The sequence below is a fragment of the Phocoena sinus genome, chromosome 1, assembly GCF_008692025.1.
Source record: "Phocoena sinus isolate mPhoSin1 chromosome 1, mPhoSin1.pri, whole genome shotgun sequence".
In the NCBI taxonomy this organism is placed as follows: Eukaryota; Metazoa; Chordata; class Mammalia; order Artiodactyla; family Phocoenidae; genus Phocoena; species Phocoena sinus.
The window spans coordinates 130,449,602-130,467,389 of NC_045763.1; the positions used below are offsets into that span (position 1 = coordinate 130,449,602).

The following is a 17,788-nucleotide window of genomic DNA, read 5'->3' on the forward strand; positions in this document are numbered from 1 at the left end:
TGTACTATCCGATATAGTAGCCATTAGCCATGTCACATGTGGCTATTTAAATTTAAATTTTAGTTAACTGAAAGCAATTAAAATGAAAAATTCGGTTCCTCAGTCACACTAGCATATTACACATGCTTAATAGCCACATGTGCCTGGTGGCAACTGTATTAGGTGGTGTGGATTATCAAGTATTTCCATCATCACAGAAAGTTGCCTAAGTTGCCAACATTGCCTAAGTACCTACCTGATTGTCTAGAGTATAATTGCAAATTAGAGTCCAAATGAATGGTATTAGTGGACTTAGATTCTCCTATCACCATAAATTAAACATTCAGCAGGGGTTTAATAAGCATGCAGTTTTTCAGCAAGAAAGTAACTCAGCTGTCCTGTTCTTTTATGGTAATGGAATAGAGTGGCCTCGATTTTTTTTTTAAATTTCTATCTTAACATCTTTACTTTTTCGTAGTAATTAATTTCCTATTTGGATCGCTACAAAAAATAAGCATATAGCTAAGTAACAGAGGTAAAAATAGATTTGATGTCTTTTACTCTATATACGTAATAATATATATTCTTTCTTATTGTCCTCACCTGGTACAGGTAGAAGAGTCAGCAATGATGGGAGTAAGTGGCTATGTGGAGTATCTCCGAGAGCAGGAAGTATCTGAGCGGTGGTTCCGGTATAACCCCCGTCTCACCTGTATCTACTGCGCCAAATCTTTCAACCAGAAGGGGAGCCTGGACCGCCACATGCGCCTGCACATGGGGATTACACCATTCGTCTGCCGCATGTGTGGCAAGAAATATACCCGGAAAGATCAGCTGGAGTATCACATCCGCAAGCACACAGGCAACAAGCCCTTTCACTGTCACGTTTGTGGCAAAAGTTTCCCCTTCCAGGCCATCTTGAATCAGCACTTTCGCAAAAACCACCCTGGCTGTATACCCCTGGAGGGGCCTCATAGCATCTCCCCTGAAACAACTGTCACATCTCGGGGACAAGCCGAGGAAGAGTCACCTTCACAAGAAGAGACAGTTGCTTCTGGGGAAACTGCCCAGGGCTCTGTGTCCACTACTGGGCCAGATTGAAACAGCGAGGAGGTGGGGCAGACCCTCTTCCCCTTTGGGCCGTAAGTAACCAGCATCACGGCCATGGGCTGGTACTTAGATTCACAAAATGCCACAACACCAGATCAGAAGATGTTAGCAAGATGTTGTATCAGCAACATACACAAAAGCACTAGAGGCTCTTCCCCTCTTTCTTCCCACCTCACACTTTGGAAAATAATCAAGCAAATCAACTTTCTAATTCAGGGATCAACAGCCTTGGTTTGTTAACTTTATAAAAAAAAAAAAATTTTTTTAACAAAACAATGATAAATGATCATTTATCTACCAGTCATGTTTGAACACTGTACTTTGGTCCATATCACCCTGGTGGCTGTAATTGCCCAGATCTGAAAAATGAAGCAGGAGCCTTGGTCATCTGAACCAGCCAGCCACAAGAGAGAAGGAAGTAATCATGATGGTGATGATGAGGGGGAATTTCTCTTCTTCCTTCCCTGCCAGAACATGCAGTTTCTTATCTCAAGAAGGGGGGAAAAAAAAAAAAAGAATCCCAGTGGTTCTTTTTGTTTTGAAAGGTTAGATTAATCTTTGCCCTGACAAGGCGTCCGATACTTTGCCTGGTTGTTTCATGTATGCAGCCATCTTGGAGCAGTATTCTAATGGGCAGCATCACCTGAAGCACTTTAGGCACCTGGAAGTAAAATGAGCAGCAAAGTGTTTGCAATGTGTAGTTCTGCATTTGGGGGCCTGGGTGTTGTATTGAGGAAGCGGAGAGCAGGGAAGGAAGTGTTTTTGTTCTGCAATTATCGAACAGCACAGAGCCAGCCGTACTGCAACTTCCTGATTGGTATTTGTAAGCCATAGTGCTTATATATCTTCAGGTGTTAGGAAATGGCTCTAGTCCAGATGAATTAACGCGTAAGGCTGACTACCAAAGTTTCATCCAGCCTCTTCGGCTCCTAGCTTCACATAACAGCAATATTATGCATCAAAAATGTCACTTTACAGTGAAATGAGCCTGGATTGTATTTTTAAATCCACAGGTCTCCATATTTGATAACTTTTATATGACATTTTAAACACATTTTTTCGCAATATTGTGGTTGTAGAAATTCAACATTATGCTTCTTACTGCAACTACAGTTCCATTTCCTTCTACATATGTGATAGTTTATATTTTCAGTCCAATAGAAGAACCTCACTAAATCCATGTCTTGCGTCTGCAAACTTAGTAATTCGTAAACCAACCATCAGCAAATTGCTGCTGACTCCAAGAGCTTTGCTTTTTCATAATACACTACAGGGCATTTACCAGAAAACATCATGCACAATCATGTTGCAATAAATTGATCAAGGGATTGATTTTGATCAGGTTTGGTTACTTAATCATTCCTAAGATTTTTAAAACTTCAAGGGACCTTTTTGGTAATTCTGGGTATTTCTGAGATTCTTAATCCAGCACTGAGAGTCAGAAAGAATTTACCAAACATGTAGAGCTTTAGATGCCCTGTCTTGCGTGCAGAGAATGAAGGAGGATTATTAAGGGATGCAGGCAAGTAGATGCTTACAAGTTACAGTGCAAATAGAAAAGAGAAAAATCTCTAGCTTCTCTTAATTGATCATTAATTTTTTACAGAGTATTTAAATATGTAGTGGTTTAAGAAATTGTTTTGGTGCAGGGGCATAGATGATTGTAAAAGAGATTTGGGAGAGGGGCTGATCATGCCTGAACTGGTGGTGAGCCATTTGTGAGAACGTTAGTAGTGTGCTCCCTTCCTGAGACTGCTTGGGTATGTGAAAAAGTGGGTAGGAAAGAATGGCGTTGCTTTGATAATAGGAAGTTAGAATGCAAAGGGTAATTCTTAAGCAATCTGAGACCTGTACATACATATACAGCTGCACCATATCACTAATGAACGGTTATTTTTTCTTCTGGAAAAACAATGCATCTTTCAATAGGAATGCAACAATGCTACCATTTGATTAGAGCCTACCCTTAAACATTATGTTGAAGCCGTATTTTGTCTTCAGAAGACATAGACTATGGCATTCTCCTCTTTAGACGGGCAACAGCATGATAGGGTGAAGACTGTCGCCTAGGGCCGTCTTAGGGACCAACTATTGCTCTGTGGCATAGAAAAAGTAGAGTTGAAATTAGACTGAAATCTTTAAGGAAACATTTCAGCTGGTAATCAATGCTTTCAGTGGACAGATTTTGCCATTACTAAATAGGGAGGTGAGAGGTACAGAATATGCTGCTTTAGATGGAGCTTTTAAGCCTACCAAAAATTGTTAAGTCCATCCTACTTTTCAGAAGTATTATGCTGGAAAGTTCTTTATTGCTTTGTTAGTTTCTTAGATGTTATTTGAGAAAATAGAGCTATTTAAACTATTACCAAATTGTAAAAGTGAGGTGCAGTAATTTCTGTAAAGAGAAACTTTGCAGCATTTGTCAGTACTCCATCCAGGGTTAGCAACAAACATTTTAAATGAAGTAGGGACTGTCTGATAGATGTGGAAATGCTATGAGTGTTTGATGGGTTCCCCCTCCCTTTTTATTCACTGCTAATAGGTTTTTGCTGTATCTGTACTGTGAATAGAGTGCTTCTCGGTCGTCTAGGACCACATCAGCACAATCGTGTTTGCTGGTTCTCTCCTCTTAACTGGCCTAGGGCAGAGCCGTGAAATTCATGAAAATTCAAGCCAGCCTAACTTTTAAACAAATTTACGTTTCTGAAAGCAGTTTCTCCATTTTAGTTAGAAGAGATATTACTCTAAATAACTATCCAAGATTCTTATCCAGGTTCACTGTGACATTGTCCTAGTTCTTAGCTAACATCACTGTAGGGTCATAGGAGTTAGTAGTGTTCTATCTACCTTAATGAATAGCTATATAGGTGTGTGCACAGAGGATACCTCTCTTAAGGATGTACTAAATGGACTTTAGCTAATGCTGAAAACTCATTACCAAATTTTAACTTGCACGTGTCACCTTGTGAAGGGAACAGCATTAGCAGTGAGAGCTAAATCATCATTAAGTACTTTAATGCCATGAAATAGCAAACACTGGGACTGTTTTCATTTATTGAGTAGCACTTAATAGCAAAGGAGCTACCCAATATTCTCAGCAAAAGAAGAGAGATGACAATATATTAATCTCCTTTCATTCTAAGAGGTACCTTTTATTCTCTCTCAGAACTCTGATACCAGTTTAAAATATGGCATTGGCATGAACAGTAATACTGTACTTAGGCAGAAGGCTCTTTCTAATGACTTGTTCTCCCTTTACTCAGAACCATATTTACCTCTGAACTGAGTTGAATTTTACTTTATGTGAGTTGCAGACTACCCCCAACCTATCTGTTATACTAGAGGGTCAAATCTAATCTTGAATGTGTAAAAATAAATTCGTTCCTGAAGGATAAAAATTGGAAAAGAAGGGAGATAGCAGTTAAGGGAAGTTTTCTTGTTACTTTTTGGGGTTTTTTTTCAATGTTTCCAGTTCCCTCTACATCATTGAAACAGGGTTTTCCAAAGATGGCATGACAATAGAAATAAACCATTTTCCTACTAACTTCATAGTTGAAATCAGGCCTTGGTTGGAAGTGGTTTTATGGAAGAGTGAAATAGTGAACATCATCCTTAATAGCTGAATAGTCTTTAGTCAAGAAATAACTTATGAAAAGTTTTAGCTGTTACTTAACACTAATTTTGTTTTAACTGGTAAAAATGATATTTTATTTGACTGGAAGATCTAATTTAAAGAAATGAAAGCAATGGGTAATGGAAAGGAAATTAAATTGAACAAAGATAAAAGTCTTCTAAGTCATAGTGGAAAGGCATTTAATCAGGAAGGAGTTGGAATCTTGGAAGTTTTTAGTTTTTCAGCTGCAACAGATGTGGGTTTTTTTCTCTTCCTCAAATGTTCTCCTTATCTGTATACTTACTCATTCAGTATTTTGGTTGCTGAGATTTAGAGAAGGGACAACTAGCCATTAAACCGGGTAAATCCCTTAATTTGAGAGGATGCCCCTTAGCAAAGTATATCTCTAGGATTTAGTAATTAGATCAAGGTTCAGCAAACCATAGCCTCCAGGCCAAATCCTGAGGTCACCTGTACTGTAAAGAAAGTGGTAGTGGAATAAATCCACACCTATTCCTTTTGGTATTGTTTATGGCTACTTTCTGCAATAGTGGCAAAGTTGAGTACTTTGACAGAGACCACATGGCCTGCAAAGCTTGAAAACAAAAGTTTGCCAAGTTCAGAATTAGATTTGAAACAATTACACCACTGCCTCTCAATTTGTCACTCTTGCCATTTTGCCTTTATAATAATAGTTTGGTTGAGGTTTTAAATTCATACTGCCATATATGCATCAGTTTCTTGAAAGAGGTTGCCATCTTTTTCTAGATCCTTGTCTCATTTGTGCTCCTTCTTGAATCCCATTGCTTTAAAGCATTTAGAGTAGGCCTTATGATTTGTCCTTGCCTTAAAGCTGCATTAAAGTTTAGGATGGTAATTACAGATTTAAGAAAGTAATTTTTAAAAATAATTCCCACGTATAATAATGTAGGGTTAAATGAATACCATGTTTACATAAAGTACTGTAAGAAAAGTAATGTTTTTATAAGTGTTTTGCCATTTCTCTAAGTTAACATGATGATGATGGCAAGAATGAAGTTATTCCCACTAGTATTAAAATTTAATTTCTGTTATGAATAAGTGGTTTGATTCTTATCCAAAGTACTGTTTTTCTAGATTAGAAACCTCTACCCATTTCCTTTACTATAAATCTTCATTTCCTCAAGTAAACTCACTCTGTTCCATGTGGAATAGTAAAAAGCCAAAATCTTCCTTTTTTTTTTTTTTTAAGTCAGTGTTTTAAAACATAATGAAACATCTGAAGATTTAAAGTTCTTTTTAGACCTACCTTCCAATTTCTGTTATTGTTTGTAATGCTTCTAAATCTGTAATGGGCCATTATGTATTTGATTTGTGAATGTTCATTCTTACTGTTCAAATAGCTTATTTATGCCAGATGTGGAAAAAATGGAAAATGTTAGGATGATAATAAACAGAATTCCTTGCAAGAGGAGAATATAATTGCTCCCCATTTGGAAACAATACATGGACTTCTGGGGTAAGTGTTCTAGGCCATGCTGATACAATACAGTGGATTTGATTCTTACTTTGTTGTGAGCTCTACCAAGACATACGAAGTTTGGATGAGTGATCTAGCAGCATATATGGCACCACTTCAGTAGGCATTTTATTCTTAAAGTTGCCTTTTTTCTAAGTTGGATATTAGTAGGTTTTATATGTTACACCCTCCAAGTAATAGATAATCTTCATCTAGAAGGTTCCAGAATATTTGCTTAGGTGATATCTGCCTTGTCTTAGAGCACTTATAGTAATAGTGAGTTCTTGAGATTTTGGAGTGCTGCTTTTCTGGTTAATTTGGGATTCTGATTAATCTGGGGTAGAGGACTTGTGAACGAAATCGTATTTAGGTAGCCCAGTGAATCATCTGCATCCACCACCATTTGAGGTCTTGGTAATAGATGTCATTTAAATTCGAATCTGTTGAAAACAATGGAGTTTGCCAAGCATTATGACTTCTTTGATAATTATCAGTCTTACGTTGCTTTGCCTCCTTTGCTTTTTAGTGTCTGTTTTCACTCTTATTCTTAAGTGGTGCTTTTCCCAGGGCCAGTCTTTTTACTTTGCATTAAGTATGTTTTCTTGCTCAGGACAAGCCAAGGTTGGATATTTTGAGTACTTTCAAACCCGACTTAATTACATTCCAAAGGATGTAATTGTTGATAGGAACAGTGATATCAAAACCTGCAAGATATCTGTACAGACTATCCAGCTTTGTTGTGTAGGCAGACTATCTTTTCCCTCAATTGTAAGGAACAGCAATGACTTAGAAGGCAAATATTACCTGAAATATACATTATGTTCACAGAGCGTGCATATATAAGATAAATAAATATCTTACATCTTCTCTATTATCTGTATAATAAATACCTCCCATAGTAACGTAATTAAGAAAGGTCCATTAGCTCAAATAGTGGAAGTTTTAAAAACAAAGCTTAGTTACAAAGGCAGAGCAGTTTAGGGAAAAAAAAACACACTTCTAATGCTTGCTTTTTTCATGTCTACTCAGTAAGTCCTGTTAAGGAAGCTAGAATTCACCACCCAGTTAAGAGAGAGATTTGTTCAGTATCTCATATGACCAACAACACAATTTAATATACTGTGAATTTTAGAATCTCAATTAATCCATAATGCCGGAAGTCAAAGTATGTATCTCATAGGAAAATGTTCCCTGTTCTATGAAATCACTTATCTTAAATGGTAGGTAGCATACAGGAGAATCTGTTCCATTAAGTAAATTTTTGTTCCATTAAGTAATTTTTGGTACCAGATAATCTGCTTGGAATTTGTATAACAAAATTGATTTTAGACATAGTTTAGATGTGGCTTCCTATACTTGAGAGTCCTAAACCCACTTGGTTAGAGGCTGGTGTATACTTTTAAAAGCCTGCACTTTTCACTACAGAGATAAAAGATCAAAAAGAAGGGGACAGAATTAACCATACTAAGTGCTTTAGAGACATAATTGCAGTAAATTCTCAAGATAATCCTATGAGGTAGTAATGGTAGTAACTAAAAATAGCAGACTTTAAGTGTTTACTATGAGTTAGGCACAGTTCTATGTGCCTCACCGTTAACTCATCTAATCCTTATGACAATCCCATTAGGGTAGATAGTGTTATTATCCTCACTTTAGAGAGAAAGAAACGGAGACACAGAGAGGTTGACCTAGGCAGTCTTTCACTACACTTGACATTCTTAGTAGACTATGTTGCCTTTAATAGGTGTAATTATACTACATTTTATAGATGAGGAAACTGTTGAGCCCAAGATTACACAATGGATAAACTGCAGAGCCAATATTTACCTATCTGATTCCAAAGCCCAGGCTATCTCCAGTACATTGTGTTAACTCTGTTTACTTATAAGAGTTGGAGTGAACTAGAATATACAATAGCCAGTAACAGCACTGCTTTTAGTGAACTTTTAATTCAGGAATAAGTGATTGGAAGATTTCTTCATGAGATAAAGCAGTTGACCTCTGAGCAGATGTTGAATGATGAATATTTTCTGGGGATATTGCCCACCAATTTAGAGGAGTCACCCATTTGGTAGTTCTAATTGTGAATGAGTGATTGAGTTACTACCAAGGCAAAAATTGAAAGATAGATAGCATTCCAGTTATCTATTGCTGTGTAATGAACTATCCTAAACCTTAGTGACTTAAAACAGCAACTACTTTATATATCGCATGATGTTGTGAATCAGAAATTCAGGAAAGGCTTGTCTAGGCAATTTCTTGCTCCCTGTGGTAACAGCTCAGGTCACCTGGTAGTATTCAGCAGGTGGCTGGACCAGTCAGGAGTGTCCAAGATGATCTCACATTCCTGACACCTTGGTAGGGAGGGCTAGAAGAATAGGCCCAGCAGGCCTCCTCTCCCTCTCTGGAGTCTCAGGGACTCTCTATCTGATCTCTCCATCATAGTAGTCAGAGTTATGAAATGGCAGCTCAGGCCTCCAAGAGGCTGGGCAGAGGATGCCAGTCCTCTTCAAGGCCAGGCCCAGAGCTATCACAGAGTTATCACCATACACTATTGGTCAAAGACTGGTCAGCCCAGATTCAAGGGGAGAGGAAATACCTTACCACTTGATGGAAGATGTGTCAAGGATTTGGGGCCAACTTTAATCTGTTATAGGTAGCATGAGGTTTTTTTGATTTGTCTTAACTCTTGTGTGTTCATTTAGGTCAGTTGTTTGTGCCATAGAAACCATTTCTTATATCTACCATGGGTCAGTAAAGGAGCTAGAAGGAGAATGAGACAAATACCTGGAACAGATTTCTTTAGCTTCCCACCCCCTGAGTTTCATTTATATTATAGCAAAATTTCCATTTTTTCTTTTGTTCCAAGTTCCAAATTGTGAGCATTTGCCGTTTTTTTTTTTTTTTTTTCCTGTGAAGCCACAGTAACTGTCTATGCTAAACCAGAAATACTCTAGAGGGAATAGAAAGCTTGCTGTTACAGACCTTGATTTATTAGAGATGTCAGCTGTATTTAATTTACAAATAGGCAAGAACTCCTGTGGTATGGAAAATTTATATGGCTGCTAAATCTGTTTCAACAGGAGTTTCTATTGAGTGGCTAGATGGATTATATTCTTGAGATGATTGCAAGTTTTGCCTACATATCCTACACATCTTTACTGCCACCACACCACCTCTGGCACAAATTTGTGCTAGGAGAATAGGTTCATTCCATTTATATTACCTTCCATATGGGAAAATCCGTTGCCCAGTTTTATAGTTGTTAATCTTTTAAAATTATCAGTTGCTATCAGCTTCTGTTATATAGAATAACAAATCATTGAATTTTTACAATTTTTGGTTAGACTTGTCAAATTTAGGATGCTTTATTTAAATTCCTGCTGGCTTATAAATGGACTTTTTTTGCCTTCAGAAGAAATAATGGCAGAGAATGGATTCTGCTCTAAAAATGATCATCCCCAAATGAATACACTTTCTAAGAGAAGAAAGGTTTGGTATTATCTATCCATTCCATGTATAGTGGTTTCCTAGAGAATTAGTTGTGAGGGCTTCTTGCTGGTCATCCCCAATTATCATATAGTGAAGAGATCTCTGTTCCCCGGTCAGGCCTCAGGAATTACAAATACAGGATATAAAAGGGGTACTCAGGGCTGAAGACTTAATTTAGGACTCTAGAAAATTCTGGGAAGAGAAAAGAAAGACTTCGGCATTTGTAGTTGAATAACCAGGGTTGGAATGTTTGACTCATTTAGGCATCAGGATTAATTAGATTTTATCATATAATGATTGGGGCAAATTTTGATGAATAAAAATAAAATAGTCTTAACATTTTCTTTTTTATCCATATTTCCACTCTGCTGTACCTCAAAGTCTGCTCTTTGTGACAGAGAAGTCTTTGAAAATATACTCCCAGGGAATGAAAAATTGGTTCTAGGTACTTTTGCTAGAACCATCTTTGCCATAGTCAACTTTGCTGCAAGCATTTTCACCTTATAACTAATTCGCTGTAAGGCAATTTTGCCATAAAAGATAAAAATAAAAAATAAAAGAGGGACATTAAAAAGGACATAATGCAGCATGAAAAATGAATAACAAAATTTAAAAAAAATTTTATTGCAAAATACAAAATATTTGAATACCTCTAAAATGTGTGTAGATTCATGGCAAGCCTGCACAAATAACTGATTTTGTGTGTTGTACCTAAGCACTTGTCTTCCAGGTCTTTCATTCTTAGTATTTTATACTTTTTTTTTTTTTTTTGCTTGTTGATTCATCTCCTCATTCAGCATTGTTCTTTTTCTTTTTGCTTAAATTTCTTCCTTCATTAAGAGAGGTATCAGTTTCCAAATACCAGGATGCATATTTGTAGCCAAGCTTTGTATTGCATTGTGAAAGCCTCTGCACTGTTGTTTGTTCTTGGCATTTTGTCATATGTCCATTCATAGACTTTCCAAAGTTCTGTGGGAAATGTGGGTTCAACTCTGCACCTTTGAGGCTTTTGGCCTCTTTATCCTCCAGTGTAGTGTTTCAAAATAAGAAACCAACTCTTGGGGCAAATCATCATTATCTGTCAGCTCAGTAAAGGCATCAGTAATGTTGCTAACTGGGAGAAATGCCGGTCGAAACCAAACTAGCAAACCAAAAACTCATCCAGTTATTTTATCTTTTGGGGCAAAAATTGTCTTATGACCAATTAGTTATGCTGTGAAAATGTTTGCAGCAAAGATGCTTATAGTGAAAATACTGGACACTTGAAAAATATTTGATAATCTATGAAGATGCCACTCATTCAGTTTCTTACAGCTCTTTGGGCCCTCCTCTAGATTCTCTGTGACTCTTAAATTTGAAATCATCTGGTGGTTGCACGAAAACTAAGTATAGTTGTTTCTTGAACAATGTGGGAGTTAGGGTGCCGACCTCTGCAAGTGGAAAATCCCCCTATAACTTATAGTTGGCCTCCGTTTCTGTGGTTCCTCTGCATCCAGGGATTCAACCAACCACTGATGGTGTAGTACTGTAGTATTTACTATTGAAAAAAACCTAGCTATAAATGGACCCATGCAGTTCAAACCCATGTCGGTCAAGGGTCAACTGTACTGTGGTCTCAAATTGAAAAAGAGAACAAAGTCAGAAGAAAGGGAACCTGCAGACTGACAAAATACTTATTCTTTCTTTTCAGCATCACAAGTCTAAACCATTTAATAACCACATCCTGAGAAATTCCTTAAGGTTTAGATTTCTGCTTTTAGCATATCTTGTGGCAGATGTTTTGACATTTTTGAAGGTGATCTACTGAGTTTCCTATAAATAGAATCCTAACTACAGTGGTTCTTAAAGAACCACTGCAAAAACAGAATTACAACACAGGGAACAAAGCTTAAAATGTGTTTCCTCTGGAAGCCAAGATGCTAAATCAGGAGTCACTACGTGTGGCTGGAATCCACCTCTAGAATGGCTATCAGCCAGATAGCAAAGATATTTAGAATTTATATGGTATTTGATATTTTTACAAAAATGATTTTAAATCATATAACTTGAAGTTTTAAAAAATGAGCCTGTTTTCTTTTTGGAAAAGTGGGCCAATAAAAATAACACTAATATAATTCAATTGTATATGCATGTGCATTGAACACAGAGTGGTATACTAAAGATAGTTCATGCAAATAACTTTTGTGGGAAGTTTGGCTATTTTCTTAATATCTTTTTTCATAAATGTATGTTTATAAATATATTTACTCATTCACTATGACTTTGGTAGCTTTAGAAGCATTTTGTTAGCTGTATCATTGATTATAAAAATCAAATTCTTGGCATAGTAGGCTATGAGAGCTTTTAGTTGCTTTGTTTGTATTTTGGCTAAGAAAATTGTTTCTTGCACTTTCTATTTATAAAGATGTTATAACACTTTGCACCCACTTAGTGCAGCTGTTCTTCAGCGACAAAAGATGTAGGCGTTAAAGTGAAATGTATGTTTAGAAGCCTGGCAAAAGGAGGGATCTCAAAAGAACAAATTTGGCTTGCATCTACCTGAGAAAAGCTGAGGATAATATAAAATTTAGATTGAAAGTATCTGTTAGGCTAGGTGTACAGTTGCTGCAAGTTGCAATATCATTGTGAGTTGCCAGCTATGTGTATGTGATTTTATGTATGTATGTGAGAAAAAGGTGTCTGATGAAGGCAGATAAGTCAGTGTAGAAAATTCTACCTCCCATTGAAGACTGAGAATACTCCAAGATTGCCCTGTAGCCCCTTAGGCAGGAGGCTGGATTCCTCAGCCACCATCCACCCCATTCTCTTGTACTCACTTCAGCTCCTCTACCTCTGAGCACTTGGCTGAAGATAGAGTGTAGCTTTCTGTAGCAAGCAAAGGAAAGCCAGACCCAAAATATAGAGACTGCAGTATCTCACTTCTTGTCATGTTCAGATGTCAATGTTTGGTTTCATTACCCAAATCAAACAGAACACTTGGGTTTAGTGCTTTTATCCACTGGCGTCTATTTGGCAAGAGTAGCCCGTGGAAGTGGAGTATTTCTGTTGTTTTTAAAGGTGCACTCAACTCCTTTGAATGATGTGAAAATTTTGTTTGAATCCTGAGGGGTTTTTTTTTTTTTTTTAAATTGCCATTTGCAGTCCATTTTGGGGGACTGGAATATCAATCATATTTTCCTGATAATGAGCCTTCTGCCAATATCTTAACTTGCAGTTTTGCATGCAGTTTTTTGGATGACCTGTTTTGCTTTTAGACACTCCGAAGAGAGATTTTTCTGGTTTTAATGCCAATACTGTTAAAATAGTCAGGATGGCCTGTTGTGGGTGCCAGGAAATTCAGTTTTGGAAGTAAAATGCCACTAGGCAGGCCACCTAATCTTTAAATGCAGTTGTAGCACTCAACTGATTTGCCGTTTGGGGCACAAGTACACTGAGCCAAGTCAGGATACCTACCGTGTGAACATTTGTTACAGCTGAGGAAGGACTACTGGCCTTTTCAGAAATATCCCAGAATGCTTTACACCTTTTCATTTCTAATGCACTGGCTGGTTGTAATTCCAAACAGGGATTCTCTGATTAGGAGTGAAAATGAGAGAGTGATCCATTTTCAGATTTTTAGAGGTTGGCATCTGTGTTTTAGGTACTAGTTGATAAGTATTTACTTTCCTGGTGACTGGGTAGGGCAAGTGACAATACAGTGTGAAATTCCAAATGAGACAAGCAGTACTCATTGGTGACAACTGATACAGTAACGTTCGCCCGAATACAGTATGAATGCTATAGGGAGATAGGCAGTAAAATCATGTGAATCTATTCACCACAGCTATTTTTTTTTCTAACTATAGAATCATTGTCAACCTATAAGCCATGCTCCTAATATCCTAGACTCAGGAATTAACTCCTGCTGGCTTATCTTTTGTTTGTGCGCAGAGTTTTGGCCTAGGCCTGTCCCGAGCTGTTTTGCTACAAACACATACTTAAGGTGCAGTCTTACTAAGTCAATAATATACTGTCAGCAGTGCAGCCTGTTTTACAGCCACAGTGATTTACTGAAATACAAAACAAACAAAAAAGTGAGAAACGCCTAGGTAATTTGTTTGAGGCATGTTAAATCTGTTAATCTGGGAGGAAGCATAGAGTCTTATCTTTCTTCTATCTGGCTTAGGTGAACAGTGACCTTAGTGCTTTCTGTTACAGAACCAGTTGACCTAGGCAAGTAGTTCTCCATCTTGGCTGCACATTAGAATCACCTGGGGCATTTTAAAAAGTACTGATGCCTGGGGCCTCCTCTAGACCTTCGTTTAAGTGGCCTGCTGTGCAACCTGGGCTTTAAAAGCTCCTCAGATGATTTTAATGGGCAGCCAAGGTTGAGAATCATTTTCTAGGTAGTCCTGAATGGTCTTTGGCAGGATAACCTCTACCTGGTTCTCTTTTGTCATAAGATACCTTTATTGGTATCCCAGGCATGGCTCTGAGTTTAAAACTTAGAGTGGGCCAAGGCTCAAGTGGTAAAATGGATCATTTATTTGTCCTCGGAGTAATTCAGTAGAGAGATGTTGCCATCCACCCAGTTTCCTCTCTATACCAAAGTATGCATAAGTCAGCAAAACAGATTTTCAAAGTCTGCTCCCTAGAATCCTCTTTCCCTTGCATATGTGATTTAAGTGGAGATTTTTTTTAACTCTGCTAGCTGAAATGGAGCGCTTGAACTTATTAAGAGAGCCAAGCCCAAGCCACCTAGGGTGATTTTTATTTGTAAAGTAAGCAGGTGGCATTGTTAAAGTTAATGAAGAAAAAGGAGGGCCCTTTCTGGGGTGATGGTGATGTATTTGATTGTTTCTTAGCCTATCTTCTAAGTGGGATTTCGATGTAAAGCGACTTTCACTTTTCCGTGTTTCTTTGTGAATTAAATGCACTAGCTAAGGCGTAAATATTTCTGAGTTTTACATGAAATGTGAAGTGAGTCATTTCAGCATCTTTGTTCCAGGATATCAAAGACTTAACCCAGTAATTCCCAAACGAGTCTTCATATCTTTCATTCTCCCACCCAGGTATAAAGATACCTGCCCATGGCAACCTCACACGTGATAAGGGAAGGGGAGAACTGTTTGATTATCCTTAAAAAAGTGAAAACCACCATTCAAACTAATTAGCTACCAAGTGATTTCTAATTCATGAAAGAAATTTGTGTTTAAGAGCAAGTTCAAATATAGCAGTCTCTCATCTGAGAGACTGCCGGCACTGTAGAAATTTTCATTCATATATTGCCTACAAATAATTGATAATTTCAATTTCAAATAGGTGGTGTGTTTGAGAAGAAAAAGTGGGTGGAAGGAAAAATTGCTAGTGCAGAGGACTGAATCAGGCTATGAAATTTCATTAAAATAACATTAAGGCCTGGCTGTTTGCTTAGCATGTATATGCTGCAATGTCAGAGAAAAACGCCTTCTATGCCTTAGAAGATTTGTGAAGGCTTCCTTATATTGTGTGGAATAGAAAAGCAATAGCCTTTGAGACTTGTTTGCATCCGGAGAGTAGCCCATTAGGGTTTTCATACTGAGGAACATGGTGGAGTACTGTGAAACACTGTTGAACTTTATGCAAATCACACCGCACTGGATTTTAAGATTTGGGGAAGGAGAGTAGAGGAGGAGGAGGGGGAAGTAATGGTAAAAATAGAGAGAGAGAAACTTGTACTATATTTTACACCAGTAATGAAAGAAATTCCCTATCAGGAATTCTCTATCAGGACTGTGAAGCTCTGCCAAGTTCTTCTGTCCTACTGATTGGCTTGCTGATTCCTCTTAAACCTTTAAGAAATCCTTTCTGAAAGAGCTAAACAAAAGCTGGTCTGACTGCAGTTTCACCACCCTGTCCCATCCCCCCTATTCACAACAAAAGAAAAACATTCCCAAACTAGAGGCAAAAGAAATGTCTCAGTCCGTTAACTTTTCATCCTCTATGGTCTATGTTCACTGTTTTAGCCTGTTGAATTATTTTGTGATCTAATGGCAGAACTTAAATAGATCTGCCAGATGAGTCAGGAATCAATGGCTCCTCCTTTAAGAAATCTTAAAATCAGAACTCTCAATTTTTGGCACGTCAGCATAAGTGAGTAAAGGGAGAAGTAGGTTGAAAGAGCACTTAGGGAATTCCCTGGCGGTTAGTGGGTCCTTGGCGCTTTCACTGCCAAAGGCCTGGGTGCAATCCCTGGTCAGAGAACTAATAAGATCCCGCAAAGCCACTTAGATTTCCCTTAGATATCCTGGCTTCTCATAATTTCAGGTGGGACCCACTTATGCTCTGTCTCTGAGAAGACAAGACAAGACAGAGGGTTCTAAGGTAGAAAAGTCGATGTAGCTGAAATATGGTTTCCTTCAGATGGATATAGTCGGAAAGAAATCTGTCCACCTGTTCTCAATGGTGCTTATATGGTGGGTGACAGCTGTCTCCCATCCACCTGTCCCTGGCACTGTGCCTTCCCACTGGTCACTGTGAAAAGCAGATCACACTGGACTCAGAGGCCAGAATCCAGGACAATTTCCCCCTTCTCATCACTTCTTCATACAGCTAATAATGTAGCATTTACTTCTCTTTGGAAAATTCTTGGGTTTGTCCCCCAAGAAATAGTAAAGCATTTATAGGAAAACAGAAAGTAAGATTCTGGTGGTAGCTATCAAATAAAGAGATTACAGGAAAATTTTAACTTCCCCTCAGCTGATATTTATTGATAGCAAGGACCAACTATGCCTCCTCATCCTGAGTTTCTAAAGGCTACCATAATATTTCTAAGCAACAAACTTATCTAACATTTTTTCACAACTTGTTAATCTAGGATTCATATTAAAACAGACAATCAATTTCTAAAATGTTGTTATCCCTGAAAGGGAATGAGATAGAGTTTTTAACTAGAAGAACCTACCGGTCTGTTTTTTCCCTTTGAAAAAACTAACATTTGAGGTTTGTGTCTTTCATCTGAAGCGATTATTCTATTAATAAAGATGCCTCAGAAAAGTCGGTGAGCCAGGCTAGCACTCTTGCACCTCTGAGGGTGCTGGACTGGGTTTGTACATCTTATTTCCTTAGAGAATATCTGTTTTTATTATGACCTTAACTATAAATACCTATATATAGGAATAGGATTTTCTCTCATCCCACCCTCTTTTAATCGTTATCACTTAAGTGTAAACCACACCTCCCCCACCCCACTTTTACTGAAAATATGCACTTTAATTCCTAAGGAGAGTGGCTGTTCCTCGCCCTGAAGCCAGATTACTTCAGGAGGAGAGTTGAGGAGGGAGAACTCTTGGTGGACCTCGTGAAATTAACTAAATTCCATAAGGTAAACACAGAAATCAACCATTTTTAAGCTGCCCCCCACCCCCAGCCAAAGGGAAAAAGAAACAACCAAATGAAAAAGTTCAAAATGCCTACCTTGATTTTGGAAGTTTCACTGGGGAAAATACCCAATGTTAAATTATTTTCTCAGCTACCAAATTATCAGAAACTTGTGGGTGGTTTTGTGGGAGGCTGAGACTTTTTTTTTTTTTAATAAAAGGCAAGTGGATCACAGGCTACAAAATATGATCCTGATTTGTGTCCTTTCTAAGTATCAGATCTGTTCTCTCCCTTAATTTGACAGGCGTTCTCAGTCTCTCCTCCTGTAGATTCTGTCCTTCCCCTGATGACAAGCCAATAGTTCTTGGTGGGGTTGCATGCCTCCTAGAGCCCCAGGAGCCCTGTTGTGTCGGGGGAGGGGGAGGGGGAGGGGGGAGGGCAGGAGGGTGGGCAGAGACTTGGGTTGGGGGAGGGAGATTCAGAGAAAGTGAAAATATATGGGTTTATATAAACATATTTAAAGCAGTTTAGCAAAAGCTTTCTCGTTGAACAGCTTTAAGAACAATGTGAATGAAATCTTAGCAACTTGGTTAGTAATTTGAAAAGTCTATTAATGTATACTTGAAATTCTGTTTGTATAAAAATACATTTTCCTCTTTATTTTAACACTGTGTAAAAGAACATTATGCATGTGAGTGGTTTGAGAATTAAATGATTTAATATTCAGATTTGAATCTCTGTCTTTTCTGTATAGAGAT

At 37.9% G+C, this 17,788-nt stretch overlaps 1 protein-coding gene and 1 long non-coding RNA gene across 5 annotated transcripts in view; one reads left to right on the forward strand and one right to left on the reverse strand.

Moving 5' to 3' along the window:
• LOC116761735 overlaps nucleotides 1-1,192 on the reverse strand; it is a 17,751-nt gene extending 16,559 nt beyond the window's left edge. For both annotated transcript variants that reach the window (XR_004352092.1, XR_004352091.1), the window contains exon 1: nucleotides 1,181-1,192. This is a non-coding gene — a long non-coding RNA (uncharacterized LOC116761735). The remainder of the gene's footprint in view (nucleotides 1-1,180) is intronic.
• ZBTB37 (zinc finger and BTB domain containing 37) overlaps nucleotides 1-17,754 on the forward strand; it is a 28,950-nt gene extending 11,196 nt beyond the window's left edge. For 2 of the 3 annotated variants that reach the window (XM_032647822.1, XM_032647832.1), the window contains exon 5: nucleotides 592-17,754. In XM_032647822.1, coding sequence (XP_032503713.1) covers nucleotides 592-1,080 — 489 coding nt within the window. In that variant the 3' untranslated portion in view covers nucleotides 1,081-17,754. The remainder of the gene's footprint in view (nucleotides 1-591) is intronic. The other variant, XM_032647813.1, reaches the window with a different exon arrangement.
• Nucleotides 17,755-17,788: the final 34 nt, after the last annotated feature.